Raw genomic sequence first — 26,644 nt, forward strand, 5'->3', positions numbered from 1 at the left:
GCCACTTATGAACTTAAATCATTAAACTTCTTAGAGACTCAGTTCCATGGCATGTAAAATGGTGATTCGTGCCAACTGCCCTGCCTAACTCACGAGGTTGCTGTGACAATCAAGAGGGAATAAGCAAGTGCTTTGGGAATTAAAAAGGGGGGGGGGGATGTGTTGGGGGGAGGCAGTAAAGTATTTCCGAGAGCATAAGCTTTCATAAAATGAAATATTTACACCAGCCAGGGGTTGCCAAACTATGGGAAAGCTGCTCTTCAGGGGTGAGCAGGATGCCCCTGTGCCATCAGGCAGGGATGGGAAGGGCGGTCGGTGGCTCCTCACCTTGGCAAACCAGTTTTTAAAAGTTCAACAACCCCCAAGCAAATGCTTTCTTTCCCTAGGCTCTTCATTTGTCTAACACTTGAAAACCAAATGTTTAGGGCTTTATTCACCTAGAGCATCGTAACTGGGCATTCGCGATCCCTTTGATCTGATCCCACCCACATGCTCAAGGGTACTCCAATACACGGGAGCCTGTTTCGGGTCTTCCTGTCTCCTCAGCAACTCCACCTGCTCATTTTGATAGTCCTACCTTGTTCCTTAAAGTCCAGCTCAAATTTTAACTCTAATCACTCCTACCACCACCTACTGAGCTCTTCCTATGTACCCAGTACTGTTTTAAGCACTTCATATGGATGACCCTGCATCCAGTAGCCCCACTGTACAGAAGGATAAACTGACAACACAGTGAGGTCAAGTTCCTTTGCCTCTACCAGATCTCCTTGAACCAAAGGCCCAGCTACCCCTACTAAATCTTGCACTGTTTCTTGCCTCTATGTCTTTTCTCTCAATCCTTTAGCCTGGAATGCATTTTCATCAATACCCAACCAAAGTGTTTCAAAAGTCAACTCTAAAAAAAAATGAAAGGCAGTATAATGTAGGTGTCATAGTTAAGGGCATGGATTAGAGCCAAACTACTTTGATATGGAGTCCAGATCCAGCACTTAAGGCCTGGGTAAACTTGAACAAATGAATCTTTCTGCACCTCTGTAAATCTCTCAGTAAAACAGCCACAGTAACAGTGCTTACCACATGGGATGGCTGTGAGGATTAAGTTGATTCACATAAAGCATTTGGAACAGTTCCTATCAAAGTGCACTAGAGAACAATGTGAGCATTATATGACTATAATTAGTAGTTCCATATTACCTTTTCATACTGATTATACTTTGTATTTTTTACGCTATGTAATAAATGTACTGTCAAGTGTCTTTCTCTCCTATCAGCTCCCCTCTGTATCTAGTGGGTGTTCAAATATTGTTGATCAAAATGGCAGAAACCTAGAATGCAAAAAGTGAATCCTTCTATGACTAAATTTTTCCTGACAGGAAAGATTTTTTTTTAACATTTTGTAAGAATGTCCAGATTATTTGGTAATAGGAAAAAAAACTTTTTTTTCCCCAAATTAACATGTTCTCAGGCATGAGGAGAAAAAAATGTTGGAAGTAACATAAACTCTAATTATAGCGTGAAATTCTATTAAAAATTTCTTCTCTAAAATGCAATAGCAAACGTTTGCTTTGGGGTAGAATATTTAAAAAATTGAGCTGCAAGGAAAAGAATCCATAAAGCCTGAGCTGGTAAGAATGAGTACGGGGACTCTGAATAGCACAGAATATTTACTTTCCTTTCTTAATTCATACAGTGCAGTTCAAAGCTTCGATCTTGCCCAATATGAATTTTCGGGGTTCTATTTTTTGTAAATTGGAACCAAAAAACCCTAAGGTGATTTATCTGAGGGACAGAGCTAGAAATAGGACCTCTAATTACTTAAATACTAAGGCCCCTAGATTAAAACATTAAACCTCAAAACCTTTCAGCCAAAGGGATTAAGGAGATTAGAATGGGCTTGACAAATTACCACAGGGTTAGGGGGATGGAAAAAAGCAGAGAAAAAGTAGGCCAAGCTTAAATAGGGAATAAAATGAAGTTCAAGAGAAATCTAATGGTGTGTGTAGACCCTGAACATCTGGCAGGGGGGAAAAATGGTCGACCTAGGGATTTCAACAATTAAAAAAGGAACAATATCAATGTAAAACTAACTGCTTAGAAAGTTCTTAGAAAATGTGAACACACCGCAGAGTTAACCTTGGAAAATGATTTTCAAATAGATCTTGGCAAATGGAGAGGAGAAATGCATGGCCAAAAACAAACAAACAAAAGAACAAACTTGTTATGATAACATGAACCAGAATCCTCTCTTAAAAAGAATTCGGCTGAAATATCTCATGCATATTGGCCACCCCCACCAAAACAGCCCAAATCAAAACCACTAACTCAGTCGCCAGCAGGACTCCCCTCGGAATATCTGGTTTTCTGTCCCTAAAGATTATCAGTTGGCTGAGAATAAAACACAATTAATCTAGAGAGGAGCTAAAATGACTCGGGTGGCACATGAGAGCCTGGGAGAGCGCACAGCCTGGAAAGATTCTGAAGCGGTGAATGTCTCCATTCTGGCAGAGGCACAGCATGAGGGACCCAGGGGGGATCCAATAACCCTCCACAAACATCTCAAGTGTGAAAACAACAAGGAGGAACAGGAATTTCTTATCCTGGTACCAAATGTACTTCTGGCGTTTTGAGAAGGAATGGAAAGTAAAACGTACAAGGAAAACAACTCCAATTAATACCACCCAAAAAGATGTTCCAGGTTCGATCGCAGGCTTTCTTCTTGCTTCTATAAACAACTCTGTTCTCTGCACTAACCCATTTCCAGCAATTTCTGGAGCTCTTCCAAAAATGTTTTGCCTATATTACTTAAAATGTTTCCTTCAGAGTTTAAAGTGTTTCTTCAAACTCAAAAAAAATTGCCAGGATCAGGAAATTAAAGGTAGCAGCATCTACTCAGCTCTAGCTGGTGAAACTGAAAATCTGATTTTTCACCAGAATTCTCCAGTTTGTAAATATTGGCTCAGAGGGAGGACAAAAAAAAAAAAAGAAAGAAAGAAAAAGAAAAAAGAAAAACACATTATATAGGCAAAACAAAATAGTCTGCAGGTCCAGTCTAGCCCTCAGGCTGCCTGCAACTTCTGCTCTAAAACTTCTGTCAGTCATTTGCCACTATTTTTAAACTTCTATATTTAGATTTTTTGGGGTCTAAAATTTAGCCATTCTCCAAGCAGATGCAGGTTATTGCTATTCATTATTTCTTGTAGATAGGACGTATTCTGCCCAGACACTCAACATCGTTAGGGAACTGTGCACACAGAAAACCTTGCTATCATTTTCCCAACAAACATTTAAGTCACATAGGTCTGCCCAAGTTACCTGAGCTCTAGCTTATGGAATCTAACTTAAATTTCCAATAAAGAACTACTGCAATAAAAACATTTTTAGAAAACTGAGTGAAGAAGCTAGATAAGGCTGTATCAGAATCTTACTTTCCCCATGAGCTTGAAAATGTTGGGGACCCAAAGAAAAAAAAAAAAAACATGAGCTGTAGAGGAAGAGTGTATGTTGTTCTGGGGGCCCTATTCTCTTATTTCTTCCCTGAGGCTTCTCTCATGTCCTGCTCAGGACAAGTAGTCCCATCAATTCAGGTGATCATTTTGTCTGAGGGCCCACAAGGGAGACTCCAGAACTAGTGGGAAGGGAGCCCTTCTCTAACTCCTTGTGGCCTGTTATCGGCTCTTCTGGAACAGTTTCATTTCCAGGCTCTAGAAGAAACCTCATGAGAATCAGCTACAGGTACTTGAGCCCACCTGTATACTTGCTGAATCAATCTCCTACGATGGGACCTGGGAATTTTTATTTTTAACCATTTGTATTTTTAACAGGCTTCCCCCAGGTGATTCAGACTTGCCACCAAGTTTCAGAATGAATGCACAGAATGAATGCACAAATTCCATTTGACCTACAGTACTGGGTTTAGAACCCAAGAAAACTTATAATGGTCTCTGCATATCATGTGGCATAAACCACTGGCATATACTTTCCCTCTGCTTGGAATACTGATGCTGTTTAACTTCTAACACACCTACTGTAGTCTGAATGTTTATGTGTCCCCCAAATTCAGACCGAAAACCTAACCCAAAGGTGATGATAGTAAGAGATGGGGGCCTTTGGAAGATGCTTAAGTCATGAGGGTAGAGCACTCACTAATGGGATTAATGCCTTATAAAAGAAGTTCCAGAGAGAAAATCCTAGCCCCTCCCACCATGTAAGGACACAGCAGGAAGGCACCGGCTGGGAACTCTGAAGAGAGTCCTCACTAGAACATGACCATACTATACTGGTGCCCTGATCTTGGACATCCAGCCTCCAGAACTGTGAGAAATAAATTTCTGTTGCTTACAAGCTACGCAGTCTGTGGTACTTTGTTATAGCAGTCCGAATGGACTCAGACAACCCCTCACATTTTTCACTTCTACTCACCATTCAGGTAGGTCTCACTCAATACTTCCCCAGAGAATTCTTCCCTAAGCGCCTACATTCTAAGCCACAACATCCCTTTATCAATCTTATAATAGTTTATAGATTCCTTTATAGAACTTGCCAAAGTTCTTACACATTGATCTGAGTGGTTACTTAAATAGAGTCAGTTTCTAACTAGATAATTAAGGTCCAAGAGGAATGGAATCATCCGGGGTTTCCCCGCCATTGTAACCCCCCACCCCCATCCCCAGCATTAGGCCTGCCATACAGTAGGTACTCTAAAACTTGGAGTTAAAAGTTGCTGAACTGATGATATATATGGGAGAGAGGGAGCTTAACTATATTTTGAGTGACTCATCAGCGGGATATACACCACCGACACACCGAAAGTGCACCTCTTGAAAGGTTAGATCATTTCATAATGGGGAAGTTCCTCGTTTCAGGATTTAAGATAAGAAAGCTAAATAAGAAAGTAGGAAAGATTGTTTGCATACATGAATGCAAAGTGAATCACTGTCACAGTTTTCCACTGTGGATTACTTCACTCTATTAGGCTGGCACTTTATTGAAAACGGAAGGCATAATTTAAGAGTTGCCGTGAGTCAAAGTAGTCCAACAATGAATTCACAGCTGCAGGTGACACCTGAGTCTTGGAAATTAGGTGGAAGGATTTGGTATCAGAAAATGTTCCCAAATGATGTCATGAGAGGCCACAAGGAAAAGAGCAATTGCTCTGCAGAAATCAGAAACCATCAGGACTGAAAGCCAGATTTCTCTGGAGGGCAATGGAGTAGGGCCATATAAGGAAGTAGAAGCAGTAGCAAATTTAAATTGACGGTAAATTCTGCTAGGATCCAGTGACTTATTTGCTTAAATTAAAGTAATTGTATTATTTACACGTACACTTCAAACCCTAAGTGAAAAAACAGAAACCTATAACTTCCCCTAATTTATAAGCAGATTCTCAAGTTTTCAAGATGATCTTCAATTTCTGCTTCTGAAGACCCAGCAGGACCCCATTTCTTCCCGCTCCTGCCCTTGCCACAGGTAAAGCTAAGCCAGGGAGGGCCTGGTTTAGGGCCTTCTCAGCTACACCTGCCCGGTCCCAAAGCTTTAAATACCCACCACAGGCAAACACAGCCCAATTTTATTAGTCCCAGTATTAAGATGAGATTTCTTTTGTGTTATGATTTCTACTCATCTTGTGTGAAACTTACAGGATTTAAGCTATGTTAAGTAGTTCAAAATGGAGTCCCAGTGGCCAATGTGAACTTCTGTATTAGTTGTTTTGAAAAGTCTACCATAGGACTGTGAATGTCTTAGAGTAAGACCATTACACCCACTGGTAAACTCCTTAAAATGAGCCCACTGAGCTGAGCAACTGAAGGTTCTTCCCTGGAGGACCCAATTTCCCCCTGCTGAGAGCTGTTCCACGTGGGCACTGCTGGAGGCTCTGTCCAAGCAGAGGGCTACTTCGCACTCAAGCTTGTCCCGAGACCACTGCTAGACCGAGACGGTTGCTAGACAGACCGCTGCTTGTGCTGAGACACCCCCTTCCCGGACTTCTCCTTGGAGTGGTTTGTTACTCTCTTGCCTATTTTCCTGACTTGACTAACTTGTGCTGTGTGCTTAACTGAATGCTGGCTCCATTTCGTTTATCTCCACTCCTGTGATTCTTACCCCGCCACAAACATCCAAACTTATCATTTTCCCTGGGCTGATCTACTACCAATGACTGCCAACTTGTCATGTCTACCTGGATATATAACAGCATCTCAAACTTAATATGTGATCCATCCAGAGCATCCTGGTTTTCCCTCTAAACCTGTTCCACCCAGGTCAGCTCCATCTCAGGAGCAGGTATCATCCCACCATCCACACCTTTCCAGTAGGACCTTCCTTAATGCCCCACTTTCCCTCACACCTCAGGCCCACTCCCACCTCCAGTCAATCACAAAGCCCTATTACTCCCCTGCCCAATATATTTGGAATCTATCCACTTCTCACCATGTCCACTATTATTATCCTACGCCTAGCCATCGTCATTTCCCACCCCCTAGCTGGCCTCCCTACTTCTGCCACCCTTGCCCCTCCAAGCCATTCTCCACCCAGGAGCCAGAATGATCTTTTTCAGAAAGAGAAAGTAGATAGATATATCACTCCCATGCTCAAGATCCTCCTATGGTCTCCATGCATACTTAACAAGCAGAGGTAGAAAGATCACAGAACTGAGAATTCTAACTCTGGCTCTGCTACTAACTAAACTGTAGCAAAATTAAGTAACCTCACCTTTCTAGGCTTTATTTACAACATGAAAGGGCTGTAGGTTTACCCTTAAAATTCTAATATTCTAAATCCAGTATACAATTTAATATGCCCACCTCAACTTAATCCATTTCTCCCTTTCAGTAAAACACCTATCTGCCTCTAAGCACATCCACTCCAGTCCAGGGTCCACACTCAGGAACGCTCACACAGAGATGCCTTGGTTTTCCTCTCACTCTCATTTGTTAACTTCCGGTAGAAAGAGCTACAAGGAATCTCAGCCTTCCGTTTGAGCAATTCGGTCTCTGATGTGGCAACTCTACAGCTGGAAGGCATCCATGTGAGATCGTGGAGTCCTGGCTATATCCTCAGATGGGTCATTTCAAGATGCTATACATCTTCCAGTTGACACAAAACTAAAACCAACATGCCCAGAGAAAAATCCAGTGCACGCTGTGTGCTCTAGCCTCTATTTAGTCAGAATGTTGACCTTTTGATAATTTTTTTCCTGTAGGATTTTAGGAAAGACTAAGTGTTAACAGTGAGCATCACTTATCCCAGAAAGGAATACCATTATTTAGGAGAACCAACTAAAATATACAAACCAAGTGTTTCCCATGAAGTGAAAGGAGAGAAAATAGCAAGGAACTCATACGTATGTGGCTTGAGAATAAAGGAGTGCCAGACAGACAAGATGACTTTCCCATCTTGGTCCATTTTTTAAAAATACTGTTTGATGGAAGCAGTGGGGGAGGGGAGCAATGAAACAAACCACAAAACCCACACACTCAGAATGCCAGGAAAGAAAACCTCCTCCGACTTGCCTTAGGACAAATTCAGCAAATAAAGGAAAACCACTTAGCTATCCCCATGCCCCTTCCCATGGCTCTACCAACAGCCAACTTCCCCTTCCACCCTGGCATTCTCTATCCTTCTGCCCCAATGCCACAAGCAGCCCAAGATATTGCTACTATTCCGGTTCTATATTCAGAATTTACCTGCTCTGGGGTTAATTCCCCACTTTTGCTGTCCCCCACCTCTATGCTTTCCTTTGACTCACCAGAATATTAAAATCTGACAACTAATAAAGAGCCCGCATGCCACAACTAAAGATCCCACGTGCTACAACTAAGACCCGACACAGCCAAAAATATATATATGTTTTTTTTAATTTGAGATTTTTAAAATCCAATCTACATGGTTTTTTTTAAATGCTTTTTTAAAAATATATTTATTTTATTTATTTATTTTTGGCTGCATTGGGTCTTCGTTGCTGTGCACGGGCTTCTCGTTGCGGTGGCTTCTCCTGTTGCGGAGCACGGGCTCTGGAGCGCAGGCTCAGTAGTTGTGGCACACGGGCTTAGTTGCTCCGTGGCATGTGGGATCTTCCCGGACGAGGGCTCGAACCCATGTCCCCTGCATTGGCAGGCGGATTCTTAACCACTGAGCCACCAGGTAAGCCCCTACATGTTTTTAAAACCTTAAAAAAATAGCCATTTTATTGGGTCTACAAACAGAAAATTAATGGTAAGTCTGTGAAACATAAGATCTTACTAAACCGAATCTAAACGCTCGCCAGAAAGCACCAATATCCCTGTTTCCCAGACTTACTCCCCCTTCATTACAAATTCTTTGCCCAGAGCCCTTCATCTGCCTGACCCCTCAGCTCCATCCTCCCATGCCACCAACACCACCCAGGGGCTCCAAGGCAGTTAGCACCACAGCTGCCACTGGCCTCAGAACACTGATAGAGGCCAGAGGGAGCCATCATGTTAAAATGAAGGTTGACTGCAAACGTAGGCCGAAGATGAAACGTTTACATCTACTCAATTGTTGACAGCAGGTCAAGAAAAGCCAAGAAAACCCCATTCTCTTACCACATCTATGAATGATTTTGTTCAACTGTCCACTCAGAAAATATGCAAGGACCTAGTCTAATGTGGTCCTATGTTTGAAATATGTATTAAATCTGAGGAGCTGTAAAACCCTGGAGAAATCTCAACTCACCGTATCTTTTTTTCACCAGGAAAGCAAAAGGTTAACCGGGATCCTCTAACCTAAAAGGTCTACCAGAAAACCTGTTGGCTGAATTTACATGGGTTCACTGTCTTAAGGCTGATGTTTGAAACTTTCTCTATGCACCTAGTAGCAGACAGTTCTCTGATTGTTTCACATGTGTAGGCTGATCTCCACGCTAGACTGTCATCTCTCTGGGACAGGGACCAGTACTTCCTTGGCATCCCACTCTGTGCTTATACATATGGTTGGGTATTTGGTAGACAATGCAAATATTTGCTAATTGGTCTTAGAATTGTTTTAAAGCAATTTTTAGTTGCTTAGTTTTCTTTTTAAAGAAAACATGTTAAATTGTCCCCTTACCTTTTTTTTCTTTTTAAACTAGGAAAATATAACAGACCTTATTTGATAAATAAAGAAAATTCCATTAAGTTCTTTCTGAATTATAAGGTAGGCTGACTGACCATAGGAGGTGGGAAGATCTCACTTTATTCTTCTCCATCTTCATTCTGTTCCCTACCCCTACCACCCAACAGAGCACAAAATGTTCAATAAATGGCTCATTGCAGTGAATCTGCATAGCTTATGGGGTTATAGGGATTGTTCTGCCATCTTGGTCATTTCTACCACGTGCTTTACTCCTTTCTAATTTTTCCTCAGCCTCCAAACCAGTCACATTCTGAAGACATCCAGAGACACTCCAGCTCAACAGCTGACTATGGACAAAACCCTAAGCTCTTCTAAACCAAAAGCTGACACCACAAAGGAACAGATTTTCCTCCTTCAAGATAAGGGTTATCTTTCCAGCTACAGATCCTGGAATTTTTTTTTTTTTCTTTCTTTTTTTAAACCTTAAGGAATTTTGCCTTCTAGCACTATGTAAAACTAATGTAAAGCTGGTATCTGGGTGCACATACAAGTCTTTGAGGACTGGATATGCAAATTAGAATGTTTATACAATTGATGTAACTCAACCAGACTTTACCTTAACAGATAAGCGCTAAAATAAATTCACTTCAAACATTTCACTTTGCACTACAAATCTGAATTTGAGTAACTGGTGTTAATTTAGAATTTCAGTGACAGAATGTGTGCTCTGATTCTTCTCATTGAAACACCACGTTGCCATTTGTCAAAGGAGCAGAAAAAGGAATTTTTCCTTTGTTTAAAAAGATAAAGTATGTTGTTTACTTGAAAAAGCCATAGTTGAATAACATTCTATATTTGTGACTCTCTCAAATGAGATGTCATCACACCTCCACTCTTCTTTTGTAGGTGGTAAATAAAATATATTAGAACAGAAATTCAGTTTCACAGTTTCTTATAATTTATAGGGGACAAATCTTTAAAAATTAATACTCCTCCAACATTTTGATCTCTTGTTTTCACTTTTTTATGGTTTGGATCTCAGGAAAAACTAACTGGGGAAGAGGAAGTATTAACCAAAAAAAATTTTTTTCTTTACAGTGTCTTTAAAGAAGTCAGTGTTCCCCAAAGCCCCCAAAAATCAAAGACAGCTCAAAATCTTCCTGAAACTCTCATGCTAGAAATGTCCTCTGCCTCAATTGGGTTGTGGGTTGTATAGGTGTATCCATTTTTCAAAACAGAGCAAACTATCCTCTTCCCATCTCTATATTTTACTGTATGTAAATCATGGCTCAATAAAAAGATTTTTTAACTTTCTACAAATCACATTTCAGTATCTGTCATCAGTAATTCACTTCAGACCTGAGTTTCTTGTGGGTCAACAAGATCCTAAAGCCAGAAAGGAATCTCCCTGAACAAAGGCTACTGACACCCCTGCCCCTAAACCTCCAGAAACTTCCACCTCAAATCTTTCTTCACACTGGAATTGCCTCAGATATGAACTTCCACTCACCTCGACTGACTGAGAAGGCATTTTCAGCTTAGTGAGCTTGGCTTTGGCAGGCACTTTTAAGTCTGTTTTTTCAAAACTCTGTTGTCGGTAGTCCTCCGGCAGTGGTTTCAGTTCAGGAGACTCACTAGGAGCCTGATCTTGACCATCCATGGGCCGGACATAAGCTGTGGGCTTCTGCTGCATTGCAAGGCTTTTTGAGGGGAGCGGGGGTGGGGGGAAAGTCTGAGAAGGTGGCTGGGGAGGGGCTACCCCAAGGCTGGCAACTGCTACTGAACTGTCTTGAAGGGTCTCTTTATCATGGACCTTTACCAGTAGGTCCTTGGGAGACTTGGCCGGACAGTAGCCTTTATTGTTACTGCTACTGCTGTGAACCTTGTTGCTTCCTTGCGTCCTGGGAAGAGTCTGCTGGTTGGAATGTACAGGTGACAAAGGGGGGACTGGGGAAGGCAAAGAGAACAAAGGAGAAAGCTCCCTCTCTGGAGCTGAGTCTGTCATTGAAGCACAGTGGTCTCCATCAGCCCTGCGGTCACCCTTTTTGTGATGACTAGAGCTGTACCCCTCCTGACCAAGGCGATCTTGGGTCATGTGCTGGGTGTCCGGTGGGCCATAGCTTTTGACATGGAGACTTGGCATTGGTTCCATTCTTGGCTGCGCCATCTTTGGGTTGTGGCTAATGGTACCAATGGGAAGTGGTCCAGAGGCAGGAGTATTAATAGGCTGGTGGTGGACACTAGTGTGGAAGGAGTGAGATGGAATGCTGCTCCCCTTCTCAGGAAATGAGGGGTATCTTGGCTTTCCCAACCTATTTTCAGAAGCATCCAAGCGTTGAGGGTGGGACTTGGTACTAAGGAAATCCTTCACCTCTTCATAGTTTCCCAGCATGTTCTGTATTCGACTGGATAGCTCATCACCTTTTTCTGTCTAAAAAAAGAAAAGACAGCAGAGTTAGATACTGAGGGGGAAAAAGAGGGGGAGGAAAACCATTGTTTAGTAAACCATGTTACATAATGCCATTAGAAAAGAAACACCTCAATTTAATGTGTAACACCGAATTTAACATGCAATTTCGACTCAATTCCCCTGCTGAGAAGCCTGCCAAGGACAAATATTACTAAATACAGGAGACGAACATTACAAAAGAAAACCACAAACTTTGGTAATTTTGACTTACCGAGGTTCAGAAGATTTTCATATTTTGTTTTCAAAAACGATCTCTAGGATAAGTTGTCTTATTTTCACAAGTGTGACCCTTGTTCAAACTCACTTTCATCATGAAGTCAAATATGGTGATAAATCAGACTTTCTCATATTCAAGAAATTACCTTGTAGGACTTCCCTGGTGGTGCTGTGGTTAAGAATCCACCTGCCAATGCAGGGGACACGGGTTCCAGCCATGGTCAGGGAAGATCCCACATGCTGCAGAAGCAACTAAGCCCGTGTGCTACAACTACTGAGCCTGTGCTCTAGAGCCCACACGCCACAACTACTGAGCCCGCGTGCTGCAACTACTGAAGCCCACGTGCCTAGAACCCATGCTCCGCAACAAGACAAGCCACTGCAATGAGAAGCCCGCACACCGCAACGAAGAGTAGCCCCTGCTCGCCACAACTAGAGAAAGCCCACGCAGCAACGAAGACCCAATGTAGCCAAAAACAAATTAAATAAATAAATTTTAAAAGAAAGAAAGAAATTACCTTGTAGGGCTCTCCAAAAAGGGGAATCTTTTCAGAAAATGCCTCTTTCTCTTGGTGAGCTTCCTGGTTGCGTCTTTCCTTCTCTCTAATTCGAAGCAGGTTTCTGTCTTCATTGTACAAGCTGCTTCAGATGCCACAAAAGAACAAAAACAAAGTTTATCAGTATCCAAGCTTTGCTGTGCATACGTACACGTGTGAGGGAGGCAAGGACAGCTCAGGAAGCCTCTATGACAAGGGAGCTGGTTTAAAGAAAGCCCAAGTCCCTCGTCCCACTCCTAGATTAAGGCCTCAGTCAGCTGGCCGCGACCCTCCAGCTTCGGGTCCTGGTTCTGGAAAACTAAGCGTTCACTCTGGGCTACTGGCTTCATGGCTCAGGACTGACTCCAAATGGAAGAGTCTTTTATAGTCAGTGGTGGGACTGAGACAAGATTAATGATATTTTTACTTTCGCCTTGCGAAATAGAGGGTAGAGGTGGACGCTTTTCATCTGACGGAGTCAGCAGGATGTGAACTTTAAAAAGGCTGTTTTCCTGGATCAGTATTTTATATTTTGGAAGATTAAAATCCAAAGGCTTATTTCATAATTAAAAGATTACCAGGCACCCAAAACAGCATTTACTGTATTCTCAGCCTACTCTACTGGAAGAGTCTTGGCATGTAAACCTGAAAAGATAACTTTTATTTCTCATTTCAAATGTCAAGGATGGGAAAATCCAATTTTAGATGTCAGCTCTACCTACTAAGAAACTATAATCTGATTGCACTACTTAAACCACATAAAAATGTATCCTAAATCATCAGCCCCGGCACCAAAGGGGTTAAAAATGCATCTACTGGCAAACAAATCACGAAGCTGGAAACCCAAAAGAGTGCAGTTTTAGCATGCAAACCAAAAGTGGGCTTGCCTTAGGTCAGCAACTCGGGCCACGCCTTCCCAACCCTGACATGTGTTATGTAAGAATAATGAAAATAAGAACTATTAAGACTTTTGTCCTCATAGACTTGCTTTAGAGTATCTACTGAATCTTTCCCCCCAACATCATGTGAATAAATCGGAAAATATTCAACTGTTTCTCCAAGGCTCTATGTACCTCAGAAATTCCAGCCCTGATGTCAGACACGCTCCCCCACCCCTTTCCCGGCACCTAGGCCCTCTCAGAATTTCTCTGACTTCCTCTGACAAGAGGCTACTTACTGGTCTCCCTGCCTCCACATCTTGTCCCTCTAATTTAGCCTTCTCAAGGAGAGAAATCCGATCTAAGGCTCTGGTTCTCATGTCACCATCCGTATTTTAAAATAACCAGCATTCAATGGCTCTTTGCTACTGCAGAATAAACTCTCAACCCTTCCTTTGGCATTAAAATTCCCCCATAATCTAGCACAGACCTACCCTAGAAATTACCTTCCTGTCTCCCTGCAGGCCTACCATATGTATTCCACCTAACAGTCATGTCCATTCCCCGAACACACCCGGTAAAGGGCAGCCTCTTGCTCTAACCCACCCCCACCCCAGACCCCCCTTTTACTGAAAGATAACCATTCTTCCAGGACCAGTTTACCTACAAAACTCCCTCAAACCACCTCTGTATTTCAGTCATGCCAGACCACTCCCTGCTCCTCGGTGATATCCTGGACTTCGATGCTTTCACTCTAATCACACGGAATTTCCTCTCCATCTCTCTCAACCACATACTACTATCCCCAATTTTCAGCTACCAGCGAAGATCGCGAGTGATTCCAATTTCACCCACTCTAAAAGCTTTCTCAAATCCACCTGACTTAATATACTGATTGGTTCTCTCCCCTTCTCCCCTTTCACCTTGAATGTCAAGCCCATCATAATAGAACCTCTCATATTTTTCTGCCTCCTGGCGCTAAAGCATGGTACTTTGCATAGAAGCTAAACAGTAAATGTTTTTTAATTTAAAAACAGCCACTATGCTTACAGTATATCACCTGTAATTTTTTAATTTAACTCTGAAAGACACGGTGTGCAAAAACAGTTTTTTAAAAATTATAATCATCTAAAAAATGAGTGTCTGCTATTTCCATAGCCCTTCAATCTACAGGTTGTGGGAGGCGGGGAGGTGTGTGTGTGTGTGTGCAGGAGGCTAAGCGCTACCCTGTTGAATTCACTGGGATGTAGTAAAGAATTATCTGTTTAGATCACCATAGCAAAAACTTTTCCTAGATGATGGGTATCTTGATATCAGATTTTAAAAGAACAGCAAAGTGAACATTTATGTTAGTCAACACACTTAGGAAAAACTAAAACAGAAACTGGCTTACGAAGTCTTCTTTAAGAAGTCTGAATCTCACACATTTCACACAGACTTATTTCTAGTTGACAGTAGCACAATGGACCTGTTGATCACTCAAGAATTGCTTTCAATTGTTTTATGATTTTGGTAGTTCTTTTTGTTTTTTAATTTATTTATTTTTGGCTGCGTTGGGTCTTCGTTCTGCGCGTGGGCTTTCTCTAGTTGTGGCTAGTGGGGGCTACTCTTCATTGCAGTACAAGGGCTTCTCATTGCACTGGCTTCTCTTGTTGCGGAGCACAGGCTCTAGGCACGTGGGCTTCAGTAGTTGTGGCTCGCAGGCTCAGTAGTTGTCGCTCGCAGGCTCCAGAGCGCAGGCTCAGTAGTTGTGGCGCACGGGCTTAGTTGCTCCGCGACACGTCTGATCTTCATGGACCAGGGCTCGAACACTCATGCCCTGCATTGGCAGGTGGATTCTTAACTACTGCGCCACCAGGGAAGCCCCAATTTTGTTAATTCTTGTTGGCTCAAAACACACACACAATGTGTAACATTAACATCCAACCGTGGGAGCCAAAAAAGAGGGTTGATCAGGAAATAATTTTTTCCCTTCAAACTTGCTTCACAGCCACTTTGTTTGCAGGGAGGGGTAGGGCATGCAACTGTCCTCTAAGCAACTTGAACTCCCAAGCTTCTCTTTTGCAAAGCTACCTGGTACAGACAGCCCACACAGGATGCACATAGAAGGGGAAGCTGCTTTGCAAGGGTGTCTGCTCTGCTAGTCTCACCACAAAGGGAGTTCTCCCTTGTCTGTTCCTGCTGGTTATGTCAATGGAGTTTCTATAGCTTGACTGCTTGTTGAATGTTCCTGGCCTATGGCTCTGCTTTAAGAGGCAGAGTTCTGCCCACTTCCGAGTAATCGCTACCTTTTCCTCAGAAAGGGCACCCCAAATGGCAAAATTCTCAGTCCCAGACTGAAAAGCGAGAGTGTGTAACAGTAGCATCTCAACTATCAGGTTGCTCAGGGTCCTTGCTTAACTTTCCTGTCAACTGCACACACATTTAAGAAAAGCTACAGTGGTTTTAAAATTACTAAAGTATTTCTAAATCGATCAGCTCGGCCTTATCTCAGCATCAGTTAGGCTTTAGCACACTTCTAGATTTTTATTCCAAAATAATCAAAGCTGCTACAAAAATAATGAGAAGAACCCAATTTTACGAAATTCCAAACACTGGCTTACTGCTTTGGGATTCAAAAATTGAGGCACAGGCCTCCTACCGGGCAGGAATTCTACTAAATTAAGGATTCTGCTTAATTAAAGATCTGACTTCATTAGTTTAAAAAAAAAAAAAAAAGTTTAAAAGCCACACCCAGATTTCACTGGCAGACATATGTAATATTATACCAATTCTGAGATGAGCTTTGAGTGTATTTTTTTTTTTTCTTATTCACCATCACCCTTCAATTGAGAAACCCAAAAATAGTGAGGTGAGGAAAAGATATCACAAGTGTCACTGGTAGGATGAGTTTTATGAGGCCTAAACTTGGTGAGTGAAACTCACTTTCACCCACACTGTCTGCTGGGCAACTCCCTCTTGGGTCTCACTCACCAAGGCCCCTGGGCAGGGCAGAAGGCGGCAGAAGAAACAGGAAGTGACCAGTCCAAGCCCCAGGATGATGACATAGGATAAGATGTGAGCCCTCATTCTATGCTGTCTACCTTCTCCTTGCAACTAACAGGGTTTTGCCAGTCATACTGGGCAGCTTTCTGGTTTATTTGGCTTTTACTTATTATTAAGTTTACAATGGCTTAAGGAATGGTTTGTTAAAGTATCAGGCAAATTTTTTCATGATCTTTTTCTTGGTTCCATTTTGAAATCAGGGGAAGTTTACATTTTAAAAACATTAACACAATTAGTAGCATGAGTAAACCATTGTTCAGCCTCTTACACACCACTGTTGTTTTTAAACCAAGGTTTAAGCAAGGAGGGGGTGGATGGAAGAATTTTAAATGAGGGGACTTTAGGAAGCAGTAAATGTCCTACGTGATTCGTAAACTCTGTAATTCACCTTTGAATAATTACAAGTTGACAACCACTTCTCTTAATTAAAGGTGGCAGTTTTTCCTCTGGTATGAAGGAAAAAAAGCATTCCTGCTCTCACAGGATAACCTCACCCCAACATCAGGTTTGTCAGACTTTGTCACTGTTCACAGAGAGTGAGTTACAGTTGACCCTCCATGTCTGGAGATGTGGAACTCACAGACTTGGAAGGACCATACTAGGCCATTTCATATGAGGGACTTGAACATCCACGGATTTTGATGTCAGCAGCAGTCCTGGAACCAGTCCCCTGCAGGTACCAAGGGACGACTGTATAAGTTCTCCTTCACTGATTTCTACATGGCTCTTTGCATTAGATAAGAGGTTCTCAAACTTCAGTGAGCATCGAAGCACCTGGAGGACTTGTTCAAACACAGATCATAGAGACCTGCCCCCAGGGTTTCTGATTCAATCTGATGTGGCACCTGATATTTGAATGTTAAACAAGTTTCTAGGTGGTTCTGAAGAGTACAAGAGAGCACAGTCTTTGGGGGCTATATGGATCGCTTTAGGCTTACCAAGAAACAATAGCAATTATGAGAGCAGCAGAGCCAAGGACAGCCCCCACTTAGCACCTGCAAATCAGTGGGGACAGCTTTAGGCAAATCACATCAGCCTCCTATTTAATATTCACAACTACTCTGTGAGAGGGAGATGATTAATCCCGTTTCCCAGGTGAAAAAAAATAAGGCTCAGTGATCAACCTGCTATTAAATGGTAGACCTGAAAATTCAAGTGCAAGCCACCTGACACCAAAGCTTCCGTTCTGAGTCACAGTTCGGTGGCTAGTAAAGCTATCAGGCTATATTAAATAGAACAAACAAAGAAGGCATGCTAAAATGTGCTAATTTACAATCACTCATAATTGCTTATAATCCCTTAGTCTCAAAGAGGTACACATCGACAATTCAGGTATTATCCCTGCCAGCAGAGCATCTCAGAGTCATAAAATACATGTTCCCTTAAATGTATCCATACAGGTCTGTCCCTGCCCATGGACCCAACAGAAGGCCCTCTTAACTGGGGGTGGGAGTGGGGGGTGGGAGGGGAGGGGTATGACAGCATGAAGTTGCTCTTCAAATTATAAAAGCTGGGCTACAATTCTTATGTTAGAGCCTTTTTTAAGTTTACAGATTTAAGGTCACTGACCCCAAAATAACCTCTGGATTCACAAGTCATCTCTAATGTGCTAAGGGGCTCTTCACGTTAATTTCTTTCAAGAACAGACTAAAAATAAACTTGCACTAAAGTAGCCATTATATGCCCGATACTGGGCTCCACTCCCATTAACTTCTGGCTGGCTGACCTAGGCTATGTTCCTAGGGCCTCAGTGTCAGTTTTCTGGTCAGCCCAGGAGTCCCCACCTGTGGGAGGGGGGGTGGACAAGTCACATGGTGATGTGAAGCAGCTGGCTGCATTCAAAAACAAGTCCACGTGCTGACGTGCCCCCCCCTCCCGGTGCAAAGTCGGACCACCCAGCAGACATCCATGAGTTCCACCAAAAGTGTGCAAAAATATTTTTAGATAGGGAATAACTTTACTTTGCAGTAGGCAGGTTCTTGCTTTTGGATCATATACTACTGTTCACCATCTGCAAGTTTCAACACCGATGCCTCAGAAAGATTTCTGCAAAATACATCAAACCACCTCCTCTACCACATTTTTTTTTTTTAATTATTATTAAGTGAACTAGAAAGACCGACAGGGGAAACCACAGGCTTCAATTTCCAGTGCCTGGTGAGAGAGAGCAGTGACATATGAGACTCATATGCCATTACTAAGGTGGGCTGCGCCACAGATGTTTTCACTGACGGAATTCCACCACTCTCCATCAGCATCACGGGAGCCTGAACAAAGCTTGGAAAGCTAAAACCTGCCAGGGTGCGCTCGCTTTCAGAGAGGTGGTGAAACTCCTGAGGAATTCAGAACGGCCCAGTCAGCCCCTGAATGCAGTCGTCTGGTCAACCCCATGCTGGGGCCTGTCAGGGCACATTTACTCCCACTTTTCAAATGCTTCTCCTTGCGGGTATGGGCCCATGCATTAGAGCATTGAGATAAAATGAAGAAATCACAGCTCTGTAAGGATTAGTGAGAGTGATCCCCCTTTTTCTCTTTCCCCTGCACCAGAAAAAAGGAAAGAGCCTATGTGGAAGGAGGGGAAGGAAGGCCCAAGTTGGGCTTGGGATGCGGGGGGGCGTGCTGGCTCTGCTATCATCTGGCTGTAAGCACCTTCCCCAGGCTGAGCCCAAGGGCCCTGCTGCTAATCTAGGTTAGTCATGCAGGATCCCCGAATGCCACCAGGCGCTTCCATGGCAACTCAGCCCACAGGGCAGGCTGTGCACAGCTGACTACCCATTTATCACCCTTGACTGGTCACTTTGCACAGACCTTCCTCTGATGGATGTGACCGACTCAAGTTTAAAAGTTAAATTCTCTCTCGGAGGACAGAGTGCAATTTCTCCTGTGTAGTTATTTTCATGGGCATGGAAGAGACATTTGGCAGGAAGGACAGGGTAAATCCTGAAATCGACAGGGTGCATTAATTCTCGAAAAGAACGAGTCTTTCCACTGTTTTAGCAGCACTATGCCATTCTGGTTTGAATGTACAAAGGATAGAGCAAAACATAAAACTCATAAGTCGGTTCACAAAAGATAGGCAACTCTGGATTAGAGAGTGGAGACATACGTCACAAAGTGACAGAGGCAAAAGGACAGCAGGCTTGGGTGATTATTCGTCACGCAAGTGACTTTTTTAGTTTGGAAGCCACCCTTGTTGACTTTTTAAGTCCATCTTCTGGCCTTTGTTTCTATGTCCTCTACTCCTACAATCCGGGGATCAGAGAACATTTTGCACATTGGCTTTATGAAAACATGTCCAACTTTTTTTTGTCATTAAACTGTATCACTCATAAATGCATTTTAAAATGAGAAATCAAAGTGGCTCCATGTTTGAAGGCAGAAGAAATGTTGCTTCAAAGAATAGAAAATGTTTTCGGCTCCCGCTCTGTACACGTGAAAGAATTCACAACCGGCTTTCTCATGATAAAAATCACTCAGCTAAATCTTTCAAGGGTATCACCTTCATTACCTGCCCCACCACTTAACACACACAATAAATATAAAGAAAACATCACTTAATTCTAAAACAAAATCTAATATGATATAAAAAATAAATACCAGCCAAAGCGAAATGACAAAATAGCAGTATGTCACAGGTGTTTTCCTGGAGGAGCTCCTAAAGGATCATCTCTAACAGCTCTCTCTGCTACTCACTTCTGCTTGCCACAAAATGCTCAGCCTCATTAAAATACCAGAAGAGCTGTGACTCCATTTTGCAAAATTCAATCAACCTTTACGATATCTCATATACCTTAAAGGCATACTATGAGTTTTAAATTGAAACAGCCTCTACCTGGGCAAGCTTGGGGGGAAAAAACTGAGTCACTTCACTCTTAACGAGAGACATGCTAATTTACTTTTCAAAATGAATCTGCCAGGTCCTCTGCAGGCATATTCATGTGGAGCAAAGGTCTGAAAGGATATACTTTACAAAAATCTATCAAGAAGGAGCACCAGATCAGGGTGGAGGGAGTAGGTGGTAGTTTGGTGGTTTAGGGAGTTTCTTGCTTTAAAATTCTGTTTAAATGTGCTTTTCACAAGGAAGTATTCATTTATTAGTTGTGTAGTTAAATGTTCTAATTAAAACCAAAAGAAATAGCCTCATATCCATATAACAGTATCAAGATCAGGGGTAAAGAAATATTGGGGTGTTGCTCATTTTGGCAATAACTCTCATTAGAACCTCTGAAAATTGATTTTGGACCCTGAACTCAGTCTTAGATCGTTGCTAAATAATAATTATAGACCCACCTTCATAAAACTGCATTGAAGACTATGTTCCAAAGTTCAAACACCAGCAGCTGCTGTTTTTTAATTGGAGTAGTCTCACTATAACCCATTTTGTTCTTCTTAATAAATCACACAGGGAATTCCCTGGCAGTCCAGTGGTTAGGACTCCCCGCTTTCACTGCTGATAGCCTGGGTTCAATCCCTGGTCAGGGAACTAAGATCCATCCCTCAAGCCTCGTGGCAAGGCCAAAAAATAAAAAAACAAAAATAATTTTTCTAATCATATAAATATATTTTGAGGGGCATTTTTTTGCCCTATAGATGGAAAAGCACAAGAACTTGTCCTCTTACTACTTGGTCTTAGAGGGGACATGGGGGAAACGGTGTGGGTGGGGATACACAGCCCCAACAAAAGTGGGATGAGGGGGAAGGAGACGAATGAGCTAATGCATTCCCATGTGCAGTACCCCAAGTCCTGTGCCTTCCAAACACATTTTAAAAAACAGAAAACTAGTACTGACGGAAGAAGGCCATCACGCCAATGACAATTACACAAACCACACCAGGGAGAAGAAATCACTCCCACTCTCAAAGATTTTGATGATGCACATAGCTGGCAGTTAATAAAGTATTTGTTTTTAATGTTACTTGAAATGAGAACGTCTTATTGTTACTGCCAAATTCCAGAAAACTCAGTCTCTGAGAAGGGTTCCCTAAAATGCTGACAGTACTCACCTGCAGTTAACTGAAAGGACAAAGAAGTTACTCACCGCAGTGGAAACAGGATCACTAGAGATAAATCTGCCCCCTGACTAGTTATTTACATCTCCCCCTTTAGTTATACAGACCCCTGATGATCACAGCCACCTTGCCTCTGATGGCCTGCTGGTTGGCAGTGCCCATTTGGCACCCATCAGAAACACGGGTAGGAGCTGTTGGCTCTTCCTGCAAGTCTGGTCTGTACTAGGATCAACCAGAGCTCTGGCCTCATTCCCAGGCCATTCTTCTTGCACACTCAACTGACCATGAAGGACCACATCACATACCTATAAAATAATGAGGCTGGTGAAAGTCTGTATCATTACAGGCACAAATTAAAAGAATGCTGCGGTCACAAACTAGGAAAGAATGTAGACAAGCAAGCTTGAAGTTTTGTTTGCTTGTTTTAATGCTTGCCTCATTTAATTCATACTCAACTTTAAAAAAATGTTTGGGGCATTAAATCAATTAAGCATCCAAAATTCAAATGTTGTGTGGACTTCCTCACTTCTCATCCTGGGCTATGCGCTCCACAAAGCTGCCTCTTTCTAAAAATCATGAATCTGATTTTGTTATTCACCCATTTGATAAGGCTTCCAAGTCCCCTGCTGCCTACAGGATTAAAGCTGAGGGGTAGGTGTGCCAAGCAACCCTTCACCACCTGGCTTCCACTTACCCTCATGGACACAAACCCTTTTCCGCCCACTCCCTCACCTCTCAACCCTCTGAACACAAGGAACTGGGAGAAAGCACAACCCTCCTCTCTCTGCTAGTTCCCTGATGAATTCCTAAATTGACTTTCAAAGCCATCTAAAACATCACTGCCTCTAGCCTCGACCTCCACTCTCACCTTCCATCTCCTGCTGTGAATGATTTCTTTCTCTGGGATACCTCTGTTCTTGCCAATCTGACCATGTTTACATTTACAAAAACAAGATGAACTGTATACGTGCCTAAAGATTTCCCTGGTTAGACTGTGAGCTCCTTAAGGACAAGGACTATTCCTGAGAGCTTAGCAAATAGTGATGCTTACTTAATACACGTCTTTGACTATAACGATTATATTCTGGCATTACTCAATTGCAAACAATCCAGAATTCTGCAGAATTCTGCCAGTCTTATTTATTATTTGATGACAAAATATGATTCACTGTCTGATACCTAAAACCGATTTTACCAGACTGTTGTACCCATCAAATGACTCAAACCTAGAAGGAAGCTGACATCATTTTTCCTAGGTCAGCCATGAAAGCTGCCTCAGCTAACGCCGCATGTTTATCAGTTAATGTTACAGGTTTTATTCTTCAACTAATCATAAAAGTATACTACACCAAAGGATAAAAAAAAGTTTGGGTAACATTTATAGCAAATACACATTTAATTTTAAATCAACAAGATTCAGAAAAATATTAATAAGCTGTCTCTAGGAGTAAAACTTCAGCAACAAAACTTCCACAATGAAAAATCTCTCTGTGCTGCTGTAAATGCATCGTGGGAAAAACAAAGAAAATACAAGATCTAGAGGAATAATTTAAAAATGCAAATCAGATTATGTGGCTCCTTCCACTGCTGAAAGCCCCCTCTATAGGTTGCCCTTAGCATTCAAGACTAAAATCCAGAAGCCTGGCCTGGAAGGCTCCATCCCCACTTCCTTTCAACTGCTATCTCCCAGATCTATTCCCCTCCCCATGCCCTTCCTCAACTACTAGCCACACTGGCCTTTCCATGCCTGGAATAGGTTGAGCTGTGCGTTGCTGATCCCAGTCTGGATGCTCGGTCCTAGAGCTGAGGACAATGTTGTCACTAATATCTCCGGTAATTATCAGCTCCTCATACAGGTCCCACACCTAAATGGCCACTCTCCCCACCCAGCAGGAGCTCTCTAGCACTTCACCCTGCTTTGTCTTTTTATCAGTAAAATTGTCTTGTCTGTTCATTTATCAGTTTAACTATGTCTGGCGCCACCGCCCACCTCCATGAAGAATGTGCAGAAGGTCAGTCACCTTTTCTCGCCTGTACCTCACTATGCACCCAACTCTATCCCATTAAGCTAAATGAATACTGGCTGAATGGATGGAATTCTGCATACAGATGCAAAGACAGTAGTGGTTTCTTTCTTTTTTTTTTTTTAAAAGAAAATCATACAACTTGAAGTTAACAGAAGCATTTTCAAAAGACAGTCATTATTTAAAAACTAGGCAGTTATGGACAGAATCCTCTAAATGACTAATACATCAAAATTTCAAGTACCATATAGAAAGCAAGAGAAAAACAAATCATTTCCAAATTCATCTTGTGTCTCATGAGACTGCTAAAATGTCCCTAAAGGGATTTTAAAAAGCAACTCTTCTCTCAAATTATTCGGGAGCAAGTTTTTTGTTGTTTTTGTTTGTTTTTTGTTCTTTTAAAGAAGAGACTAATTCTACAGTCGTAAGAGATCAAACATACTAAGTGGATATTTTTTGTCACTTAGCAGCTTAAGCACCAGATAATTCCCAACACACACCAAATTAAACAAATTACATTCTATAGAACAGCTTGGAAAACTGTACAGGATTTACCATTCCAAAGGAAGAGTACCTCCCAATGACTGAACTTCTAACACACATTCCAGAAAACCAATTGCACCACATACGATAAGAAGAACTGTTTGAAACTGGGCCAAAGTACCAAATACAGCTTCAGCCAGAACAAATGCTCAGCCTTTAGACTTGCTAACCAACAGCAAAAAGCAACAGGAAAAGGCTTACACTTGGAAAATGAAAGGAAAAGCAATGTCTGTGTATTGATAAGAACAGTGGGGAACAATGGGATAATAAGGAAACTGGCAAGATGCAATTTATTGCTCTAAAGAAGAAAATATTAAGAAACACTTATTCTTTAAATGGGTACACAGAGATCCAATACAGTTTTCAGTTACTGAACAAACCCACCAAAATTGTAGGGCTCTTCCTCCATCCCTTTAAGGAAGCTCATTCCATAAAAGGAGAGGATATCTAAAAACTAAATTTAACGATTCTCCATTCCCCAATCAACACACGACTGTTAGTAGTAGAAATCACTGCCAATTATATTTTAAACCTAGTTAAACAGACTGCTGTGGACATACATATGAAGAGAGAAACCTTCTAAGACTGAAAAAGTTTCCAGGCTCTAACAATCACATGGAATAAAGCCACATGGATATTTAATCTTACTTGCATATTGCACAAAGCAGACGATGAAAATGTAAGAAAATGTCCTGTAAGTGTTTTTACAGAACCATCGGCACTTTTTTTTCCCTTTACCTCTTGACTTACAGTTCTCTCTTCTTTTGGTTAACTGCACATGCCAAGCTTGTTTTCACAGAAAGAAAGCTTAATGTCATAAAAACTAGAGGCAGTCTCATTATCTATTCCATTTCATTCCACAGACATTTCAAGTAGGAAAAACAGGGAGATTATTATAGGAGAAGAAAGCTGGAAACATGTATTGGTATTTTATATGGCAACAAGCAACAATGACATGTTTCTAAATATTCTCATTTTCATCCTAACCCCAGCTCACCTCCTACCACCCACTATAATTGGCATCGGCTTAAAGCTAAACAGTAAGTCATTGTTTTTCTGGAGAAGTCTCCCTTCATTTCGACCTCTGCTAAGCAGTGTTATGAGCCTTCCAAAGCTTGTCAGGATTCTCTCGGCTGGATTTTGGCCCAGCCAGGAACATTTATATGCAGACTAGATCATCTTTTCCCCATCACTGCCAACAGGCAGCTCACTTGCATAAAACAAGGGGTACTTATCAAACTTAATAAAGCATCCCTCCACCTTCTTCAATGCTAGCAAATGAGAATCTGAGAGCTCAATTATTTAAAAAAGAAGTACACTTCAGGATTTTGAGAGATTATGTCCTTTATAATGCTTTAACATTTTCATTTTTAACTCTCTTTGAAAAGCTGAGGCTAATATAGCCATTGTAAGGAAATGATAAGCAAACATTCAAAATTACCAATATACTGATAACATATTAAACAAGGCCTCTGATTATAAAATATTTCCTCCAAACAAAATTGCATTTAAAATATTATTTATGCCACTTAAAGTTATTTAAGAGCACTAATGCACTTATCTATCTATGGTTTTCGGTAGCCCGACTCAAGATCTTAATCCTCACAGAACGGTAACAGAAGACCTATTTGTTTCCAGTAAATATTGATTTTTATGTGCTAGACCTAGGGACAAAAGAATTAAGGAGGCCACAATCTAGCGGGAGAAATACAAAAGTGGGGAACCACTAAGAGTGACTGTAGAGGTTGGTTACAAGCGCTAAAGAACAGGGGAGAAAAACACCAAGTCTAAATGGAGGGGCCTTAGATGATTTAATTAAGAGCAGAGTGACATCTGAGCTTGAAGGATGAGCAGAAGTCTGGAAGAGAAGATGGGACCCCCATATCCCCGCTGAGAAAGGGATCACTGGCCATGGGGTGTTTGCACACATCTCACCTCGTTCCCCAACGCCAAATTTCTCATAGGAAGGGTCCAAAGAACTCTGGGTTATTTGTGGGGATGACAGCTTTTTGCAGTCATCCTCTCCGCTGGGCTGGCCTAGGCCTCAATGACCTTTCTTCTGGCAACAATGCCCTCATACGGCCTGTGGACTTTCCTCGGCCTGAAACAATGATCTCAAATAGGGTGCACCCCAAAAACTGTCAATTTTAGGCAATGAACAGAGCGGGGATGTCAAAGTTTAGAATGCAAATGGACTTAACTGCGGCCACGATGATCACAAAAGCAAAACTCATCACTCCTCCCACACCCTCTTTCCTCCTCGCCGCCCCAAAAAGCACAGTCCCAACACCCACAAGGTACCAGCCCCCATTACAAAGCCTTGCTGCGCAGAGTCTGGCCTGACTTCTTAATTCAAATGATTATACACTCTTTTCAAGACCTCCAATGTATCATTCTGTTTACTGAGCCAGCAGTCACAATCCCAGGACTGAAAAAGTTCAGTAGTAAATTTAAAAGAAACCTTTAATTGAACATCCCCACCCCAAACTCTTCCTTAGTTTCCTGACATGATTAGCCCAGAAATTTCAGAGTGGCGAGTAAAATTAAAGGAGAACAAGGCTACCAGTGGCAAACGCGGGGCGAGGCAGGGGGTAGGGGGTGGGGTGGTTAACATTCCTATTTGACATAACATTAACCAATGCTTTAATCCCAACTTATAAACGTACACTGAACAAAGTTAGCAGAAACCAAAAAAATGGACTAGACTAGGGGTCGGCAAAGTATGGCCTGTGGGCCAAATCTGGCCCAGCTGCCTGTTTTCGTAAACATTTACTGGAACGCTGCCCACTGGTGTACATATTGTCTATAGCTGCTGCAGTCCTGGAACAGCAGAGATGAGGGAGGAGCTGCAAA

General features: G+C 42.1%; 1 protein-coding gene across 2 annotated transcripts in view; it reads right to left on the reverse strand.

Annotated features, from left to right (window-relative positions):
• Window positions 1-26,644, reverse strand: part of AFF1 (ALF transcription elongation factor 1) — a 121,572-nt gene that overhangs the window by 74,860 nt on the left and 20,068 nt on the right. For both annotated transcript variants that reach the window (XM_065877333.1, XM_065877332.1), the window contains exons 2-3: window positions 12,274-12,394; window positions 10,580-11,500 (exon numbers count right to left, since the gene is read on the reverse strand). In XM_065877333.1, the coding sequence (XP_065733405.1) occupies window positions 10,580-11,500; window positions 12,274-12,394 (1,042 nt within the window). The remainder of the gene's footprint in view (window positions 1-10,579; window positions 11,501-12,273; window positions 12,395-26,644) is intronic.

This window comes from Phocoena phocoena, chromosome 5 (assembly GCF_963924675.1).
Source record: "Phocoena phocoena chromosome 5, mPhoPho1.1, whole genome shotgun sequence".
Taxonomy (NCBI): domain Eukaryota; kingdom Metazoa; phylum Chordata; class Mammalia; order Artiodactyla; family Phocoenidae; genus Phocoena; species Phocoena phocoena.